We start from the raw sequence: 19316 nt of genomic DNA, 5'->3' as shown, positions 1-19316 counted from the left end.
TATGCATGGGCTTTGATTGGCCACACGACAGCTTCTATGGTGTGAAAACAGAAATGCAAAGAAATCAGAAGCAGATTGGTTTTGGTAATTGTAGAACGGGCTGACCTGAATGCCCATAGTAATTTCTGTCTTTGTATCCCTTTCTCCCCCACCCCACTCTCTCTCCCATGGATCCAGGCAAGGGGAATTCCAAAGATTTTAAATCAAAACAAAGTAGCCTATGGAAGCCTTGTTGTTCTGAGTTGTGAAACTTGCTGTGTTAATGTTGGTGATCGTGCCCAATCAGGGTCATGCAGTCACGCCTTGCATCAAGAGGCAGACGCAAGGTTCAAGGCCACTTTGTTCAACCTTGCCAAGAGACCGTTTGATTTCAGCTAGCACTGAACTCGGAATTTCCGGCCCAAAGTCCAAACCTCAATTGATTTATTGATCATTTATTCTAGATGGGAATACATGATAATGTTGCCATAAAATTTGTTGTTCTACGAGGAGATTTAACTGCTGGTACAAAGGATAGAGACACTTGGTAAATTGGTTTATTATTGTCACATGTACCGAGGTACGGTGAAAAACTTTGTTTTGCATGCCGTCCATACAGATCATTTCATCACATCAGTGTATTGAGGTCGTACAAGGGAAAACAATAACAGAATGCAGAATAAAGTGCTACAGTTTCAGAGAAAGTGCAGTGCAGGCAGACAATAAGGTGCAAGGCCATGATGAGGTGGTCAAGAGGCCATCTTATCGTACTAGGGGACCGTTAAACAGTCCTGGACGCTTGACTTCTGTTCTCCTTCATTTAATACAGAGTAAAGCTGTCATTAAATGCACTGGGTGGTAGGTAATTCTACTGCACTGTTGCCTTACCCAGGTGCGGTCGCCTACATTGTGTAGACCTGTATTAATTGAGTCCACAAAAATGCACAGTGGCCACTCCACACAACCCCATCCAAGCAGACATGGTAAAGTCAGCTGATTCAGCCCGAGTGGCTAGAATTGGTGCAGGGTGAATGATGGAAGCTGAATAAAGAACTGCTGGGTAATCTTCATGTGTTTGTAAAAATTGTCAAGTTGAGTTTATTGTCACGTGAGGTACAGGTGCAATGAAAGACTTGCTTGCAGCAACATCACAGACATGTAGTACAGACAACACACAGAATATGAACTATACCGTGAAGGGGGGATAAAAACCTGTGCAAAAGCAAGCCCTTAGTGCAAATAGAAACAAATACACACTTGAGAACAAGTCCATGGGAGTGCAAGAGGTGTTCCGTAGTGTTCTGTCACGAGGTAGGGTTAGGGTTAGGGTTGTGCAGGTTGGTACAAGAACTTGATGGTTGTAGGAAATTAGCTGTTCCTGAACCTGGTGTGGGATGTCAATTGCTGTGATTTAATAAAATTCAGTGGGATTTCCTTTTGCACAGACCCATTACCAGAGGACGTTTGCAATGTGGGGGTTGGGTTTGTGGGGAGCAGTGTTAAAGGAACGGTGGGTAATCAAGTTCCCAATTAGATGAGGCATCAATGCAAACTGGCCATGGTAGAACAATGTACTTCCAGTCTCTCGCAGCACTAGTTAGTGCTCGTGTCTACAGCTGTTCCTCAGGCCCACTGACAGCTGATAGCAGACTCTGCTTCCATCAATTTAATTTCATACATGTATGCAGTTGCCTAACTGTGTCAACACTGTTCAGTAATTAACGTCTGTAGGGGAACAGGACTCAGAACACTGACTACTGATGTGTCAAAACACCAAGTGAAGGGTGCCAAGGAAGCTTTAATTTTAACCCTGAGATGTCTAATGTCCAAGGCTGTCTAATTTGTTTCAGGATGATTTTTTTTTTGGTGGGTTAAATTGGATTGTGGTATCCACAGTACCATTGAGCTGGAGACTTGGGTTCGAATCCCACTGTGGCATCTGAAGAATTTAAATTAAATTTTGAAATAAAATGCTTATCACAGTGATAGTGTCAATGAAACCATTGGATCATTGTAAAAGAAAATCATTGCTTCACGGGAGGATATCACTGCCTTTGTAGGCCTGTCCTATATCTGCACCTTTATCTGTCTACCTACACTTTCTATGTAACTGTAACACTGTTCCACATTCTGTTATTGATTTTTCCCTTGTATTACCTCGATGTACTGATGTTTTGGAATGATCTGTTTGGACGGCATGCAAAACAAAGCTTTTTCACTGTATCTTGGTACACGTGACAGCAATAAACCAATTACTATATGTGATTTTGAGCCCTCCCAAGAGGTTAATTCTGAAGTTCTAAGCATGACGTTCAGTTTTAGGGCAATTGCTAAATGCTGGTAGTGCCAACGGGGTCCATATTCTGTGCCAACTCATTATCTTTTCAGGTTGGAAAATGGAGGGGTTTCTCTGATCAAGAGATTTGAAACTGTTTAAAGGGTAGCGATAACATAGGTGAGGCAGCAAATGGAGTTATTGAGGGCAATGCAGTTGATGTGGTGTACTTCCGGAAGGCTTTTGATAAGGTTCCATATAAAAGGCTTATCGGCAGAGTAGAAGCACTTGGCATAAAAGGGACACTGACCGCATGGATCCTGAGTTGGCTACGCAACAGACAACAGAGCCAGGGTGCGGGGTTGTTTCTCGGACTGGAGCAAGGTCAATAATGCTGTGCTCCGGGGATTGGAGTGGGGACTGTTGCTTTAACGACCTCGATTTGGGAGTGCAAGCAACTACTTCTGAATTTGCAAACGACACATAATTTGAAAGCATAATGAATGCAAAGAGGGATAGTGATGACAGCAGGACGTAAATAGGCTGGGGGAATGCGCAGATGTGTGGCAGATGAATTTAAATGCTAGCAAATGCGAGGTGATCTATTTAGGTGGGGAAAATGAGGAGAGGCAAGGTAGAATAAAAGTTGTTGGTGTAGAAGGGATGCTGGAGCAGAGGGAACTGGGAGTGTGGGAGCACACGTCGTTGAAAGTGGCAAGGCAGGATGACAAAGTGGTTAGCAAGACATGCACACTTCTGGGCTTTATCAACAGAGGCATAGAGTGTAAAAGCACGGAAGTCATTATAAAATATGGCCTGGTCTTGAGGGTGTTCATTTCTGGTCACCTTGTTGTAGGAATCCTTTGCACCAAAGCCCAATCTGTTCTTGCATCAGTGCCCGGTCCACACCAGACTGTTGCTCTTGTTCGATGGTCCCAGGCAGGCATCAGAACCCAGAGGCCAAAGCTGACAAATGACCCAACTGTGCAGGAATCCCACCAACGTGTAGTACTGGAAGGGGCCATTTGGCCCATCGTCTGCTCTGCCATTCAGTCATGGCTGATTTATTTTTCCCTCTCAACCCCATTCTCCTGCCTTCTTCCCATAACCTTTGATGCCCTTACTAATCAAGAACCTATCAACCTCCGCTTTAAATATACCCAATGACTTGGCCTCCACAGCTGTCTGTGGCAATGAATTCCACAGATTCACCTCTCTCTGGCTCAAGAAATTCCTCCTCATCTCTGTTCTAAAGGGACATCCTTTTATTCTGAGGCTGTGTCCTCTGGTCCTAGACTCTCCCACTACTGGAAACATCCTCTCCATGTCCACTCTATCCAGGCCTTTCAATATTCGGTAGGTTTCAATGAGATCCCCCCTTGTCCTTCTAAACTCCAGTGAGTACAGGCCCAGAGCCATCAAATGCTCCTCATACATTAACTTTCACTCCCGGGATCATTCTTGTAAACCACCTCTGGACCGTCTCCAACGCCAGCACATCCTTCCTGAGATATGGGGCCCAAAACTGCCCACAATACTCCAGATGTGGTCTGACTAACGCCTTATAAAGCCTCAGCATTACATCCTTTTATGTTCTAGTCCTCTTGAAATGAATGAATGCTGACATTGCAAGACCCAAGTTTTGCTTTCTGTCCATAGCGCTGTACCACATGAAAATGGGCCATTTGGCCCACCATGCCAACCGGTGGGCACCCATCCGTGTTAATCCCACCTTCCAGCACTTGGCCCGTAGCCTTCCATGCAGAGGCAATTCAGGTGCTCATCTAGACACGCCTTAAACATCGTCAGTGACTCTGCTTCCACCACTCTCTCAGACAGTGTATTCCAGGCACTCGTCATTCTCTGGGTGATAAAAGGTCTCCCTCAGGTCGCCGCTTACCCCTAACTCCAAATCTCTGTCCTCTTCTTTTATTTACCTCCAATGGGAAGTTTCCTGCAGTCCACCATATCTATCCTTCTCGTAGTTTTATATACCTCAATCATGTCTCCCCTTAACCTCCTCCGCTCCAGGGAAAACAGACCCAGCTTCTCCAATCTCTCCTCATAACTGAACTGCTCCATCCCAGGCAACATCCTGCTGAATCTCCACTGCACCTTCTCCAACGTTATCACATATGGTGTGGTGGCCAGAACAACTCGCAGTACTCCAAAACATCTGACCAATGTTTTATAAAGTTAGAGCATAACCTCTCTGGTCTTGTGTTCAATGCCCCAACTAATGAAGGCCAGTGTCCCATATGCCTTCTTAACCACATTGTCGATGTATGCTGCCACCTTTAAGGATCTTTAGACTTGTACACCCTCTGTTCCTCAATACTCCCTATGACTATGCTTATCCACTATGACTTGGATGAGGATGTGGAAGGGTGGGTTAGTAAGTTTGGATACTGTAGGAGGTTGCTGTAGGTTACAACAGGATATTGATAGATTGCAGACCTAGGCTGAGAAATGGCAGATGCAGTTCAACCTGGATAAGTGTGAAGTGATGCACTTTGGGAGATCGAATTCGAAGGCAGAATGCAAGGTTAATGGCAGGACTCTTAGCAGTGTGGAGGAACAGAGGGATCTTGGGGTCTACATCCATAGATCCCTCAAGGTTGCTGCGCAGGTCGATAGGGTTGTAAGAAGGCCTATGGTGTGTTGGCCTTTATTGGTTGGGGTACTGAGTTCAAGAACTGCCAGGTAATGTTGCAGCTCTATAGACCACACTTGGAGTATTGTGTTCATTTCTGATGTGGAAGCTTTAGAGAGGGTGCAGAGGAGATTTAGCAGGATGTTGCCTGGATTGGAGAGCACGTCTTATGAGGATAGGTTGAGTGAGCTAGGGTTTTCCTTTTTGGAGAGGAGGAGGATGAGAGGTGACTTGATAGAGGTGTACAAGATGATAAGAGGCAGAGATCGAGTGGACAGTCAGAGACCTTTTCTCAGGGCGACAATGGCTAAAACAATAGGGCATAATTTTAAGGTGATTGGAGGAAGGTATAAGGGAGATGTCAGGGGTGTTTTTTTACACAGAGAGTGGTGGGTGCGTGGAACGCACTGCCGGCAGAGGTTGTGGGGGCAGATACATTTGGGATATTTAAGAGACTCTCAGATAGACACCTGAATGATAGAGAAATGGGGGGCTATGTGGGAGGGACGGGTTAGATATATCTTAGAGCAGGATAAAATGTCGGCAGAACATCGTGGGCCGAAGGGCCTGTACTGTGCTGTAATGTTCTATGTTCCCTAGGACCTTACCATTCATGGTGTATGCCTCATCCTTGTAATCCTACAACGTCCTCATCCTTGAAGCCCAGTCCAACCTCCTGGTTAGATTATTTATGGGATCAGCCTCTGATTCAGGCGCAGTGTTTCTTCTAGATTCCCCTCCAGATCTTTGGCCATTGATTGAAGAAAATGAAACGTGTGATTGACAGTGTGGATTGGTGATGGTGTTGAGCAGGAGGGGAGAGGGAAGGTGGGGCATTTTCCATGTAGGAGCACTTGAGTAGCTTCATTACTTAATTGGCAGATTGCTGGTGTAATCTTGTCAAGTGCTGGCTGGAGACAGGGAGGTAAGTGGGAGGGTAGGACCAATGGGTGTGTTCTGAGAGCTGGCATTGACTGATGGGCCGATTGCCCTCCTACTGTGTTGGAGGGAAACATGAGACGGTGTTAGCATGTGGTGCCTTCAAAACCAGATGAGAAAAGGAGATTAGATTCTTGAGTCTGACTCCTATGCACTGAGGCCTTGAACTGTGGCATGTTGCTGTTAGTTAATGAATAACACAGCAACAAACAGTGACGGGGCTGTGGCTTAATGGGAGTAGAACTCCTGGACGTGCTGAGCTAAAGACAAAACAGATTCCTCCCTCCGTTTCCATAGATTCACAGTGCATTTTTTTTAATGTTATCCACCATTCTGTAACCCAGAATTTGTAATAGTCTGCTACGAAGTGAGCCCACAGATTGATTTAGTCATGAAGCAAAATATCTGGGTCCAAGTCCATAGCTCCCTGAAAGTGGCTGCACAGGTTGGTAGGATGGTAAAGAAGGCGTTTGGTATGCTTGCCTTTATTAATTGAAGCACTGAGTTCAAGAGTCAGGAAGTTATGTTGCAGCTTTATACAACTCTCGTTAGGCCGCATCTAGAGTATTGCATTCATTTCTAGTCACCCCATTACAGGAAGGATGTGGAGAGGGTACAGAAGAAGTTTACCAGGATGCTGCCTGGATTAGAGGGAATTGGAATTGGTTTATTATTGTCACTTGTACTGAGGTACAGTGAAAAAATTGTCTTGCATACCATTCATACAGATCAATTCATTACACAGTGCATTGAGGCAGTACAAAGTAAAACAATAACAGAATGCAGAGTAAAGTGTCACAGCTACAGAGAAAGTGCAGTGCAGGCAGACTATAAGGTGCAAGGTCATAACGAGGTGGATAGTGAGGTCAAGAGTCCATCTTATCGTAATAGGGGACTGTTCAATAGCCTTATGACAATGGGATAGAAGCTGTCCTTGAGCCTGGTGGTACGTGCTTTCAGGCTTTTGTATCTTCTGCCCGATGGGAGAGGCGAGAAGATAAACATGTGCTATAAGGAGAGGTTGGACAAACTTGGGTTTTTTTCTTTCTCTGGAGCAGTGGAGGCTGAAGGGAGACCTGATAGAAGATTATAAGATTATGAGTATAGAACCATAGAACAATACAGCACAATACAGGCCCTTCGGCCCACCATGTTGTGCCGCCCTTCAAAGCACACCTAAGACTATCTAACCCCTTCCTCCCACATATCCCTCTAACTTAAATTCCTCCAAATGCTTATCTAACAATCTCTTGAACTTGTCCAATGTATCAGCCTCCACCACCACCCCAGGCAACGCATTCCATGCACCAACCACTCTCTGGGTGAAAAGCCTCCCTCTGACATCACCCTTGAACTTCCCACCCAATACCTTAAAGCCATGCCCTCTTGTATTGAGCATTGGTGCCCTGGGAAAGAGGCACTGGCTGTCCACTCTATCTATTCCTCTCAATATTTTGTACACCTCTATCATGTCTCCCCTCATCCTCCTCCTCTCCAATGAGAACAGCCCTAGCTCCTTTAGTCTCTCTTTATAATCCATGCCCTCTAATCCAGGCAGCATCCTGGTAAATCTCCTCTGCACCCTTTCCAACGTCTCCACATCCTTCCTATAATGAGGCTATCAGAATTGGACACAGCACTCTAAGTGTGGCCTAACCAGAGTTTTTTTAAAGCTGCATCATCGCTTTGCGGCTCTTAAACTCGATCCCCTAACTTATGAAAGCTAACATCCCATAAGCTTTCTTAACTACCCTATCCACCTGCGAGGCAACTTTCAGTGATCTGTGGATATGAACCCCCAGATCCCTCTGCTCCTCTACACTGCCCAGAATCCTGCCACTTACCTTGTACTCTGCCTTGGAGTTTGTCCTTCCAAAGTGTACCACCTCACTCTTCTCTGGATTGAACTCCATCTGCCACTTCTCAGCCCAGCCCTGCATCCTATCACTATCCCTCTGCAAGCTTCTACAGCCCTCCACACTATCCACAACACCACCGATCTTTGTGTCATCTGCAAACTTGCTAACCCAAACTTCCACCCCCTCATCTAAGTCGTTAATAAATATCACAAAAAGTAGAGGTCCCAGAACCGATCCCTGTGGGACACCACTAGTCACAGCCCTCCAATCTGAATGCACTCCCTCCACCACAACCCTCTGCTTTCTACAGGCAAGCCAATTTTGAATCCACACGGCCAAGCTTCCCCAGCCCCTTGGCCTCTGACCTTCTAAAGAAGCCTACCATGTGGAAACTTGTCAAACGCCTTACTAAAATCCATGTAGGCCACATCCACTGCACTACCCTCATCAATCTTCCTGGTCACCACCTCAAAGAACCCTATCAGGCTTGTGAGGCAAGATCTTCCCTTCACAAAGCCATGCTGGCTGTCCCTAATCAGTCCATGTTTCTCCAAATGCTCATAGATCCTATCTCTTAGAATCCTTTCCAACAGCTTACCCACCACAGACGTAAGGCTCACTGGTCTGTAATTCCCTGGACTATCCCTACTACCTTTTTTGAATAAGGGGACAACATTCGCCACCCTCCAATCCTCCGGTACCATCCCCGTGGACAACAAGGACTCAAAGATCCTAACCAACAGTTCAGCAATCTCCTCCCTCGCCTCATGAAGCAGCCTGGGGAATATTCCGTCAGGCCCCGGGGACTTATCTGTCCTAATATTTTCTAGCAACTCCAACACATCCTCTCTCTTGATATCTACATACTCTAGAACATTACCCTCACCGACACTGTTCTCAGGATCATCAAGACCCCTCTCCTTGGTGAATACTGAAGAGAAGTATTCATTGAGAACCTCACCCACTTCCACAGCTTCCAGGCACATCCTCCCACCTTTGTCTTTAATAGGACCTACCTTTACCCTAGCCATCCTCCTGCTATTTATGTACGAGAAAAAAGCCTTGGGATTCTCCTTAACTCTACTCGCCGAAGCCTTTTCATGTCCCTTTCTCGCTCTCCTCACCCTTTCTATCCATCCTTGCTACTCTATTCCTCACGAGCCCTGTCCGATCCTTGCTTCTTACACCTTATGTATGCTGCCCTCTTCTTCCTAACTAGTTATTCCACCTCTCTCGTCACCCACGGTTCCTTCACCCTACCATTCCTTCTCTGCCTCACCGGGACAAATTTATCCCTGACATCCTGCAAAAGATCCCTGAACATCGACCACATCTCCATAGTACATTTCCCTTAAAAAAATTTCACCCCAATTTACACTCCCAAGTTCTCACTTTATAGCCTCATAATTCGCCTTCCCCCAATTAAATATCTTCCCGTCCTCTTTGCTCCTATCCCTGTCCATGACAATTCTAAAGGTTATGGAGCAATGGTCACTGTCCCCCAAATGCTCGCCCACTGATAGCCAGAGTACCCAGCTGGTATCTTTTTCCCAGGGTCAAAATGCCTCGTACTAGAGGACATGCATTTAAGCTGAGAGGGGGAAAGTTGAAAGGAGATGTGCGGGGCAGGTTCTTTTTTTTACAGAGGGTGGTGGGTGCCTGGAATGTGCTGCCAGGGGTGACGGTGAAGGCAGATACGATAGAGTCTCTTAGATAGGCACATGAATGTGCAGAGAATGGAGGCATATGGACATTGTGTAGGCAGAAGGGATTAGTTTAGTTAGGCATTTAACTACTAATTTATTTAGCTGGACACAATTTCTAGGGTAGGGACATGTTCGGCACAGCTTTGTGGGCCGAAGGGCCTGAATTGTGCGGTAATTGTTCTATGTTCTACAATATCGTGGGCCTGTTCCTGTGCTGTACTGTTGTATGTTCTAAATATATTTAGTTGGAAAATCAGAAATAAAAAAATGAATGCTGGAAACACTCATTGGGGAATCCAGTGTCTTTGGAGAGAAAACTAGAGGTCATGTTTCAGATGATCAGAACTGAGATTTAATGATATTTCTGTTCTTTTCCCCTGTTTTAGAGACCCAAGACCAACGAATCAAAGAGTCAACAAGCACATCAATAATGATGTCAACTTGCGTATTCAGAACCTCACCATATTAGTGAGGCATATAAAGAACTACTACCAGGTACGTGGCTGCACACTGCTTCCTGCCTCTTGTGGTTTTATCTTCAGAAGGGTTGTGAAGGCTGTCGTTCTATTCGCTCACCCTCGAACACCGTCTCTCCCAACCCCCAACCATTTCCTGTTGTGCTGCCTGTGTTTTTCATTTTGAGACTTAAATGTGTCTATTTGCTGGTTATTTTTAATGAGCTGATGGCTTTTTAACAGTCTTCACATTTGTCATCCATCCGTGTTACAAGCATGCTGACTAGATTAAGGTTCTAGAGTTCATTGGCCACTTGAGAAACTTTATCTACAAGAGTACATTTCCATAGCAAGTTTCCTTCCTCTAAGGGAATATAAATATCTGCCCATCTTTGAGATAACTTAAGATCCCTTAAGATACAAAACTTTATCTAGAAGTGTTGCCACGCTTCCGTCGCCAACATAGCATGCCCACAACTTCCTAACCCGTACGTCTTTGGAATGTGGGAGGAAACCGGAGCACCCGGAGGAAATCCACAGAGAGACGTGGAGAACATACAAACTCCTTACAGACAGCAGCCGGAATTGAACCCGGGTCGCTGGTGCTGTAATAGTGTTACGCTAACCGTGACACTACACGACACTATCTCCTGTTTACTCTTCATCCCCTTTGCATGTCGGCATAATGTATAGAATAGACTTGCTGACTGACACCCTGTGAGAAATGGGGACTCTCTGTTTCCACTTGCAGGTGTGGCTCACCCTGAGATCTTTGTTGCTCAGGACCAATTGTCAGATGCTTATCGTTGTGTGGAACAAAGCCAGGGCTGAGTGAGGGCCATTAGTTCTGAAGCAAGCAGTCGAGAACGAGCCCTTCACTGACCCCTCGCAACCTTCCAGGGGACTAACAGTGAGAGTTTGGGAAGTTGACCGGGCATTGTTGGCTTCATCGCTGTGGCGTGTGTTGCTGAGAGCAGCAGAAGCTGTGCATCTCTTTCCTCTGGATTTCTGAAATAAAACCAGAAAATGTTCAAGTTTATTGTTGTCACAGGTGTACATGCATGGGGTAAAAATGTCATGAAAATTAGCTTTTCGCAGCAGCAGCATGGTACATTAGAGGATGAGGACAAACATAAGTGAGCATAAACTTAAATTAACATAATTATGCATAATTTATACGTATATAAAATGAACAACAATAAATGATGATACTAGTGCAAGACTGGTGTTTGGCAGGCCGAACAGCATCAGTGGAGAGGGAAATGACATTGGTACAAGAACAGGAGGTTGAAGATGTGATGGTAAATTGGTTTACTATTGTCACATGTACCCAGGTACAGTGAAAAATTGTGTTTTGTATGCCGTTCATTTAGATCATTTCATCACATTGAGGCAGTACAAGGGAAAACAATAACAGAATGCAGAATAAAGTGTTACAGCTACAGAGAAAGTGCAGTGCAGGCAGACAATAAGGTGCAAGGTCATAACGAGGTAGATTGTGAGGTCAAGCGTCCATGTTCAATGGTTTTATAACAGCAGGATAGAAGCTGTCCTTCAGCCTGGTGGTACAGGCTTTTGTATCTTCTGCCCAATGGGGGGGTGGGGAAAATGAGAGAATGTCAGGAGTGGCTGGGGTCTTTGATTACGTTGACTGCTTTACCGAGGCAGCGAGAGGTATAGACAGAGTCCATGGAGGGGAGGCTGGTTTCCGTGATGTGCTGAGCTGTGCCCACAAGTCTCTGCAGTTTCTTGCGGTCTTGGGCAGACCATTTGCCATACCAAGCCGTGATGCATCCAGATAAGATGCTTTGAATCGTACATCTATGATAATTGGTGAGGGTCAATGGGAACATACTAAATTTCTTTTGCCTCCTGAGGAAGTAGAGGTGCTGGTACGCTCTCTTGGTCATGGTGTCTACGTGGTTGGAGCAGGACAGGCTATTGGTGATGTTCACTCCTGGGAACTTGGGTTGATGGATTATTTGTTAGGGCTTTAGAAAGAAACAAGATATAAGGTCTGTGATTTGGAATCCAGGGCTGGTCATCCAATGGCAAAGTCATCAGCAGCACCTGAAATTATTGAGCTAATTGTATTCTGAAGGTTATAATGTCTGCAATTGAAAGGTGAAGTGTTCCACCATGCTTCCCTACTGCAGCATCAGAACTTGGGTGGGGGAGAGACAGGGAGTTGGTGAGAGACGACTGGGAGATCGTAGGCATGCTCGCAGACTCAAAGGAGCGCTCAGCAAAGGGCTAACCCACTCGGTGTTTAGTCTCCCCATTGCAAAAGAGGCCACAACAAGCAGTGAATGTAACAAAAAAAGCTCCATAAAGTGCAACAAACAATCTGCTGGAGGAACTCAGCAGGTCCAGCAGCCTCTGTGTGGGGGTGGGGAAGGAATTGTCGAGGTTTCAGGTCAATCCCTGCATCAGAATCAGCAGCTCAAGCAGCATCTGTGGGAGGCAAGGAACTGTTGACATTTCGACTTGAAACCCTGCATCAGGACTGAGAGTGGAGAGGGGAGTTGGCCAGTATAAAGAGAAAGGGAGTCCATCAATCACCACAGACTCCTGTCTCACCCCTCCCCCTCTCCTCTTTATACTGACCATCTCCCCTCTCCACTCTGTCCTGATGCAGGATGTCGACCTGACACATCAACAGTTCCTTCCCCACCAACCCACCCCCCCCCCCAGGATGCTGCTCAACCCACTGAGTTCCTCCAGCAGATTGTTTGTTGCTCCAGATTCCAGCATCTGCAGTCCCTTGTGTCTCCTCAATTAAGAGGAATAGGTAGAGTGGACAGCCAGTGCCTCTTTCCCAGGGCACCAATGCTCAGTACAAGAGGGCATGGCTTCAAAGTACTGGGTGGGAAGTTCAAGGGAGATATCACAGGGAGGTTTTTTACCCAGAGCGTGGTTGGTGCATGGAATGCGCTGCCTGGGGTAGTGGTGGAGACAGGTACACTTGTCAAATTCAAGAGATTGTTAGATAAGCATATGAAAGAATTTAAAATAGAGGGATATGTGGGAGGAAGGGGTTAGATAGTCTTAGGGGAGGTTTAAAGGTCAGCACAACATTGTGGGCCAAAGGGCCTGTGTTGTGCTGTACTGTTCTATGTTCTATAAACTGCTGCTTTTCACGGAAGGGGCATTTTGGGAAGGGAAGGGGTGAAAGAACAGGGACTGCAAAGCTTGTGCTTCCTCGGGAAGAGGCGTTGGATGAGTGAGCCTGGGTGTTGGAAATTCCCTCAGCACATGAACCATCAAAGCTACTAATCTGGTCATTGTCACTGTTGTGTTTGCCAATAGGCTGTTGCATTTCCGCCACTGCAACAGTGATCGCAGTTCAGAAAGAAGTTATTGTATCTGTAAAGCAGTTTTGTGTTGTTTTGAGGCTGGGAAACATGTTACTGAAATGCTAGTCTATTGTTTTCAGAAGGTGCACACAGTGATAAAGTGACTGCGATGATATCCTCACGAACGTTTATGGGGTTGGGCACAAGTAACCGAATAATCAGTTGGTAGTAACAAAGCCTCAGTGTTTACCACTGCTACAAGTGGCAGGCAGCTTCAATGGTTGATTTGCATTCTGGAAGTCTATAATCAGACTGATACTTCTATTATGAAACTGTTGTTTGCAGGAAGTTCCAGCTTCTGATTTGTTAGTCACTGTGTTGATTGCTTGGCATGGCACTTCCTCTGTACAGACAGCTGTACCCACACAATTGGAGTAAAGAGGCGGCATGGGTCCATGCACGACACTGGCCCCGCTCGCATCCCGGGATCTCACTTCGAAGAGCCCAGGCGTTTGTTCCATGTGAATGCCATCGGGTCCTGTGCTGCAGTTAACTGAGTATTTGTGAGTTAGGTAGTTTATTAGGAGACAACCATTTCCTGCTACAACTAATCTGCTTTCCAGCCTCTAATAAAATTAGCTAACTTTCACACCTTGCAACCTTTCCAGTAAGAGACATTGCACCTGATGTCATGAAAAGGGACTAACTTCAAAGTTCCTGTGCCAACACAACATTCATAACTCTTCATGTAGCTCTATGACTCTATACAGAGACACAAGAGATTCTGCAGATACTGGAATCTGGAGCAAAGCACAAAAAGTGCTGGAGGAACTCAGCAGGTCAGGCAGCATCCATGGAGGGAAATAAACAGTCAGCGTTTCAGGCCGAGACCCTTCATCAGGACTGGAAAGGAAGAGGGCAGAAGCCAGAATCAGAAGGTGAGGGGAGGGGGAGGAGCACACGCAGGCAGGGGACAGGTGAGTCCAGGTGAGAGGGGGAAGGTAGGTGGGTGGGGGAGGGGGGAGATGTAAGAAGCTGAGAGGTGATGGGTAGAAGAGGCAAAGGGCTGATGAAGAAGGAATCTGGTAGGAGACGGCAGTGGACCCGAATAAAGGATGGGGGAGGAGAGGAGATGGGCAGGTCATCAAGGTGGGGGAAGGAAGCCACAGGATTAAGGGAAGACAGAGGAATGGGGGGGGGGGAGGGGGAGGGGGAGGGAGAGAAAAAGGGGTGGGGTTATTGTAAATTAGAGAAATTGATGTTAAGGCCGTCAGGTTGGAGATTCCCAAGACGGAATGAGGTGTTGTTCCTCCAGCCTACGTCTGGCCTCAAACGTGGCAGTGGAGGAGGCCGTGGATAGACATGTCAGTATGGGAGTGGGATGTGGAATCGAAGTGGGTGGCCACTGGGAGGTCCTGGCTGTTGTAACTCTATACAACATGGAAACAGTCCCTTCAGCCCAACTCATCCATGCTGATCAAGATGCCCATCTAAGCTAGTCCCACTTGCATGCATTTGGCCCATATCCCTCTAAACCTTTCCTCTCTGTGTATCTGTCCAACTGTCTTTTAAAAGTTGTTATTAAACTTGTGTTTTTGTTAATCAGAAGGATCATAAAGGCTGATCTGGACTGTAACTCCGCTTAGCCTTCTTGGGCTCCATGTTCTTTGTACTTTTGACTAGTAAGCAACTGAGATCTGAAAGAATTAATTGAGTTGACATCACATCCTTTGAAAGAATGGGTCACCGTTACTAGCTTAAGTAAAAACCAAAAATGCTGGAAAAACTCAGCAGGTCAGTCAGCATCTGTGGAGAAAGAAACTTGGGTGTTTCAAGTCGAAGACCCTGCAGCCGCTGCTCCCATGATCCACTGGAGTAGACTGCAATCGGACTCGGCATGGTGGTGTAGCGGTTAGCGTAACGCTTTACAGCGCCAGCGACCGGCTTTCAATTCTGGCCGCTGTCTGTAAGGAGTTTGTACGTTCTCCCCGTGTCTGCGTGGGTTTCCTCCGGGTGCTCCGGTTTCCTCCCACATTCCAGAGATGTACGGGTTGGGAAGCTGTGGGCATGCTATGTTGACGCCGGAAGCGTGGCGACACTTGCGGGCTGCCCCCAGAACACTCTACGCAAAAGATGCATTTCACTGTGTGTTTCAATGTACATGTGACTAATAAAGAAATCTTATCTCTGTCCATGCTCTTTTGTGAAATATTCAGCTGGCAAAATTTCTGCTTTATCCTCTTTGGCTGTGGCAATGCGAAACCCAGATTATGTTCCACCTTCAAAAGTGAGAAGGGATTTAGTCATTCCACATCGACTTCCTGTGTAATAGATCCCTTGGAGGCACAGAGGCTGACAAATGTTTTAAACTGTTTGTGGCTCATGGCATTTGCCATGTGAACACATGCTGATGAGCTGAGAGAGTTTTATTGGGCCTCTTTCCAAGAGGGTGTTGGCTCAGTCATGTGATAAGGACAGTGAGTTCCCTGCTGGGTGGGACGGTGAGCTGGTTGGGGGCTTTATAATCCAGCTGCTCTCCTGGTGTCAGCATTCAAATTACCCTTTTGAAGTCGGTGTTACAACTGCTTGCCGTGATGAGAATTGATCTCTGGGTTTGCCAGCTAGTACATTCACTTATCAATGATGGTAACTAACCCAGTTCAGGCCTGTTGTTCTTGTGTTCATGAAAGGAAATGTTTTGCACATACTTTGCACTAGAACCCAGCAATGTTAACAGCCAACCATTCACACCACTGTAAGTGATAAGTTCGGATGGATTCACACTCATTAACCACTCAGGAAACCTGCCTTTTGGGGTCAGTGAGATTCTTTCCTACAAATTTAAAGTAACGCACTACAGTTTCACAGGTCCAAAGGAATTATAACAACACTAAAACACATTATCCAGAGTTCACAGGAGCTTGCAATGTGCAAATTGTTTCTGATGGTTGTAGCTGCCTCCCACCTCCCCCTCCCCTTGCTCCATCTTTTTCCTCTCTCTCTCTGTCTGCCCCCATCTATCGTTCACCTGCCACTGTCTCCCAACTCCACCCCCCCACCCCCTCCGCTCCACCTGGCCATACCTGCCTGTCACCTTACACCCCACCTCCCTGAGTCCACCAATTGCCTGGGAATCATCTTTTTGGGGGGTCAAGTTCTGTCAGGACGTATAAGGTAAATGGTAGGGATGCCAGGAGTTTTGATGTAAAGGCCGGTGAGCTTACACTAGTGATAGGGAAGTTGGTGAATAAGATTCTGAGGGTCAGCATTTACGTTCACGTGGAAATGCAGGGACTGATTTACGAGGAGTCAGCGTGGTTTTACGCAGGGGGAGAGCACATCTCACAAATCCGCCCAGCATAATCAAAGACCCCGCCCACCCTGGTCATTCTCTTTTCTCTACTCTTCCATCGGGTAGAAGATACAGGAGCCTGAGGGCACGGACCACCAGACTTAAGGACAGCTTCTACCCCACTGTGATAAGACTATTGAACGGTTCCCTTATACAATGAGATGGACTCTGACTTCACGATCTACCTTGTTGTGACCTTGCACCTTATTGCACTGCACTTTCTCTGTAGCTGTGACGCTTTACTCTGTACTGTTATTGTTTTTACCTGTACTACCTCAATGCACTCTGTACTACCTCAATGTAACTGCACTGTGTAGTGACTTAACTTGTACGATCGATATGCAAGACAAGTTTTTCATTGTACAAGTGACAATAATATACCAAGCCTCCCCTTCTCCTGATACCGGCCATTTCCCCTCTCAGTCCTGATGCAGGGTTTCAACCCGAAACTTAGACAATTTCTTTCCTCCCACAGATGCTGCTCGACCCGCTGAGTTCCTCCAGCACATTGTTTGTTGCTCTGGGTTCTTGAATGGACCTGCACAACCTTAACTCTATAAATTTGCTCATGCTACCTCAGTGTGCTCTATTTAAAAGTTTCTGCGCAGGCATCTGCTGGCAAAATAGGCGCCTCGTCCTTCACTGAATGACAGGATTAGTGTGAGGAATTGACTGTTTTGCCTCGAGGAATGCTACTTGCCTTGGACGAGAATGTGAAGCTCCACCTTGCAAGGGAGGCACAGTCGTTCATCCAGGAAAGCTGCTGCCTTGCAGCTCCAGTGACCCAGGTTCAATCCTGACCTTGGGTGCTGCCTGTGTCGAGATTGCATGTTCTCCCTGTGACCGTGTGAGATTTCCCCAGCTGCTCTGGTTTCCTTCCCCGTCCCAAAGACGTGCAGCAACGAACAATCAGCAGAGGGAACTCAGCAGGTCGAGCAGCATCTGAGGGAGGAAAGGAATTGTCGATGTTTGGGGTCGAACATCAGGGTTTCAACCCGAAATGTCGACAGTTCCTTTCTTCCCACCAATGCTGTCTGACCTGCTGAGTTCCTCCAGCGGATTTTGTTGCTCCAGATTCCAGCATCTACAGTGTTTTGTGCCTCCAGATGTGCAGGTTGGTAGGTTAATTGGTTGCTGTAAATTGTCCCTGGTGTGCAGGTAAGTGGTAGAATCTTGGAGGAATTGAGGGGAATTTGTGGGGAATAAATAAAATGGGGTTAGTGGAAATGGATGCTTGATGGTCAGTGTGAACTTGGTGAGTTGAAGGACCTGTTTCTGTACTCTATGATTGTGTAAAAAGTCTCATTGGAAGGGTTGGGAGTGCACGGACCTTCAATACAGCCCACATCCATGGATTTGATTCTTGGTGTTTGCTCAGAGCACTCAGCTCAATAAGCATGTACAGAGAGAGTAGTGAAAGTTGTAGCTGAGCTGGAAGGTTACAAGGACACACGAGATTGGTAATTGGTTTATTATTGTCAGGGAAACCAGCCTCCCCTCCTTAGACTCTGTCTTTACCTCTCGCTGCCTTGGCGAAACAGCCAGCATAATCACCCGCCTGGGTCATTCTCTCTTCTCTCCTCTCCCATCAGGCAGAAGATACAGGAGCTTGAGGGTACATACCACCAGGCTTAAGGACAGCTTCTATCCCACTGTGATAAGACTATTGAACGGTTCCCTTATATGATGAGATGGACTCTGACCTCACGATCCACCTTGTTGTGACCTTGCACCTTATTGTCTACCTGCACTGCACTTTGTCTGTAGCTGTGACTCGTTACTCTGTACTGTTATTGTTTTTACCTGTACTACCTCAATGCTCTCTGTACTAACCCAATGTAACTGCACTGTGTAATGAATTGACCTGTACGAACGGTGTGCAAGACAAGTTTTTCACTGTACCTCAGTACAAGTGACAATAATAAACCAATACCAATCATGTGTACTGAGGTACAGTGAAAAACTTTGTTTTGCATGCCATCCATACAGATCACATCACATTAGTACATCGAGGTAGTACAAGGGAAAAGCAATAACAGAATTCAGAATATAGTGACTGCAGATGCTGGAATCTGGATCAAAACACAAACCACTGGAGGAACTTGGCAAATCGAGCAGCATCTATGGAGGCAAAGGGACAGTCAACATTTCGGGTCAAGACCCTGCCTTGGGTTTGGGTCCCCCCAAGAATAAACTAGGTTGCTGTCGCTATTGGAATACTGAGAGAGCATTGCACCCTCAGTGGTGTACTGTCTGAGAAGGTACAACAGCCATCCAATCTCATTTTGAAGTGGACCTCGTGAGTCTTGGCTGATCTTTATCCTTAACAGCACTAAAACATGGTATCCAGAGAGAATTCCATTCCCGTTCATAGGAGCTTGCAATGTGCAAATTGTTTGTGTTTACTTCAGTGGTGCCTTGATACAGTTTACTAGATTAAAAGCACTTTATAAATTCAACAGCCACTTCCCTAACCATCAGGTTCTTGAACTGACCTGCACAACCCTAATCCTATCTCAGCAACGGGACACTACAGACCTCCTCTTGCACTACTGAGGACTTGTGTCTTTGTTTTTGCACTAAGGTCTTGTTTTAGCAGTTTTTTTTCTCTCTTCACTCTCTTGTACAATTTATGTTCGTGTGTTGTCTGAACTTACCTGCCTGTGATGCTGCAGCAAGCAAGTTTTTCATTGTACCCGTACCTCACTGTACTTGTGCACGTGACAATAAACTCGACTTGACTTCAAGTCATAATGGGTTAAATAGTCAGCAACTTTTATTTAAAAAAAACAAATTCTGTTC

General features: G+C 46.2%; 1 protein-coding gene across 1 annotated transcript in view; it reads left to right on the top strand.

The window, feature by feature from the left end:
* LOC127577919 (protein Daple-like) overlaps positions 1-19316 on the top strand; it is a 279944-nt gene that overhangs the window by 24315 nt on the left and 236313 nt on the right. Inside the window, exon 3 of the mRNA XM_052029632.1 lies at positions 9798-9906. Coding sequence (XP_051885592.1) covers positions 9798-9906 — 109 coding nt within the window. The remainder of the gene's footprint in view (positions 1-9797; positions 9907-19316) is intronic.

This window comes from Pristis pectinata, chromosome 1 (assembly GCF_009764475.1).
Source record: "Pristis pectinata isolate sPriPec2 chromosome 1, sPriPec2.1.pri, whole genome shotgun sequence".
Lineage (NCBI taxonomy): Eukaryota > Metazoa > Chordata > Chondrichthyes > Rhinopristiformes > Pristidae > Pristis > Pristis pectinata.
Note: the sequence above shows the minus strand (reverse complement) of the source record. Positions and strands in the feature narration are given on the sequence as shown.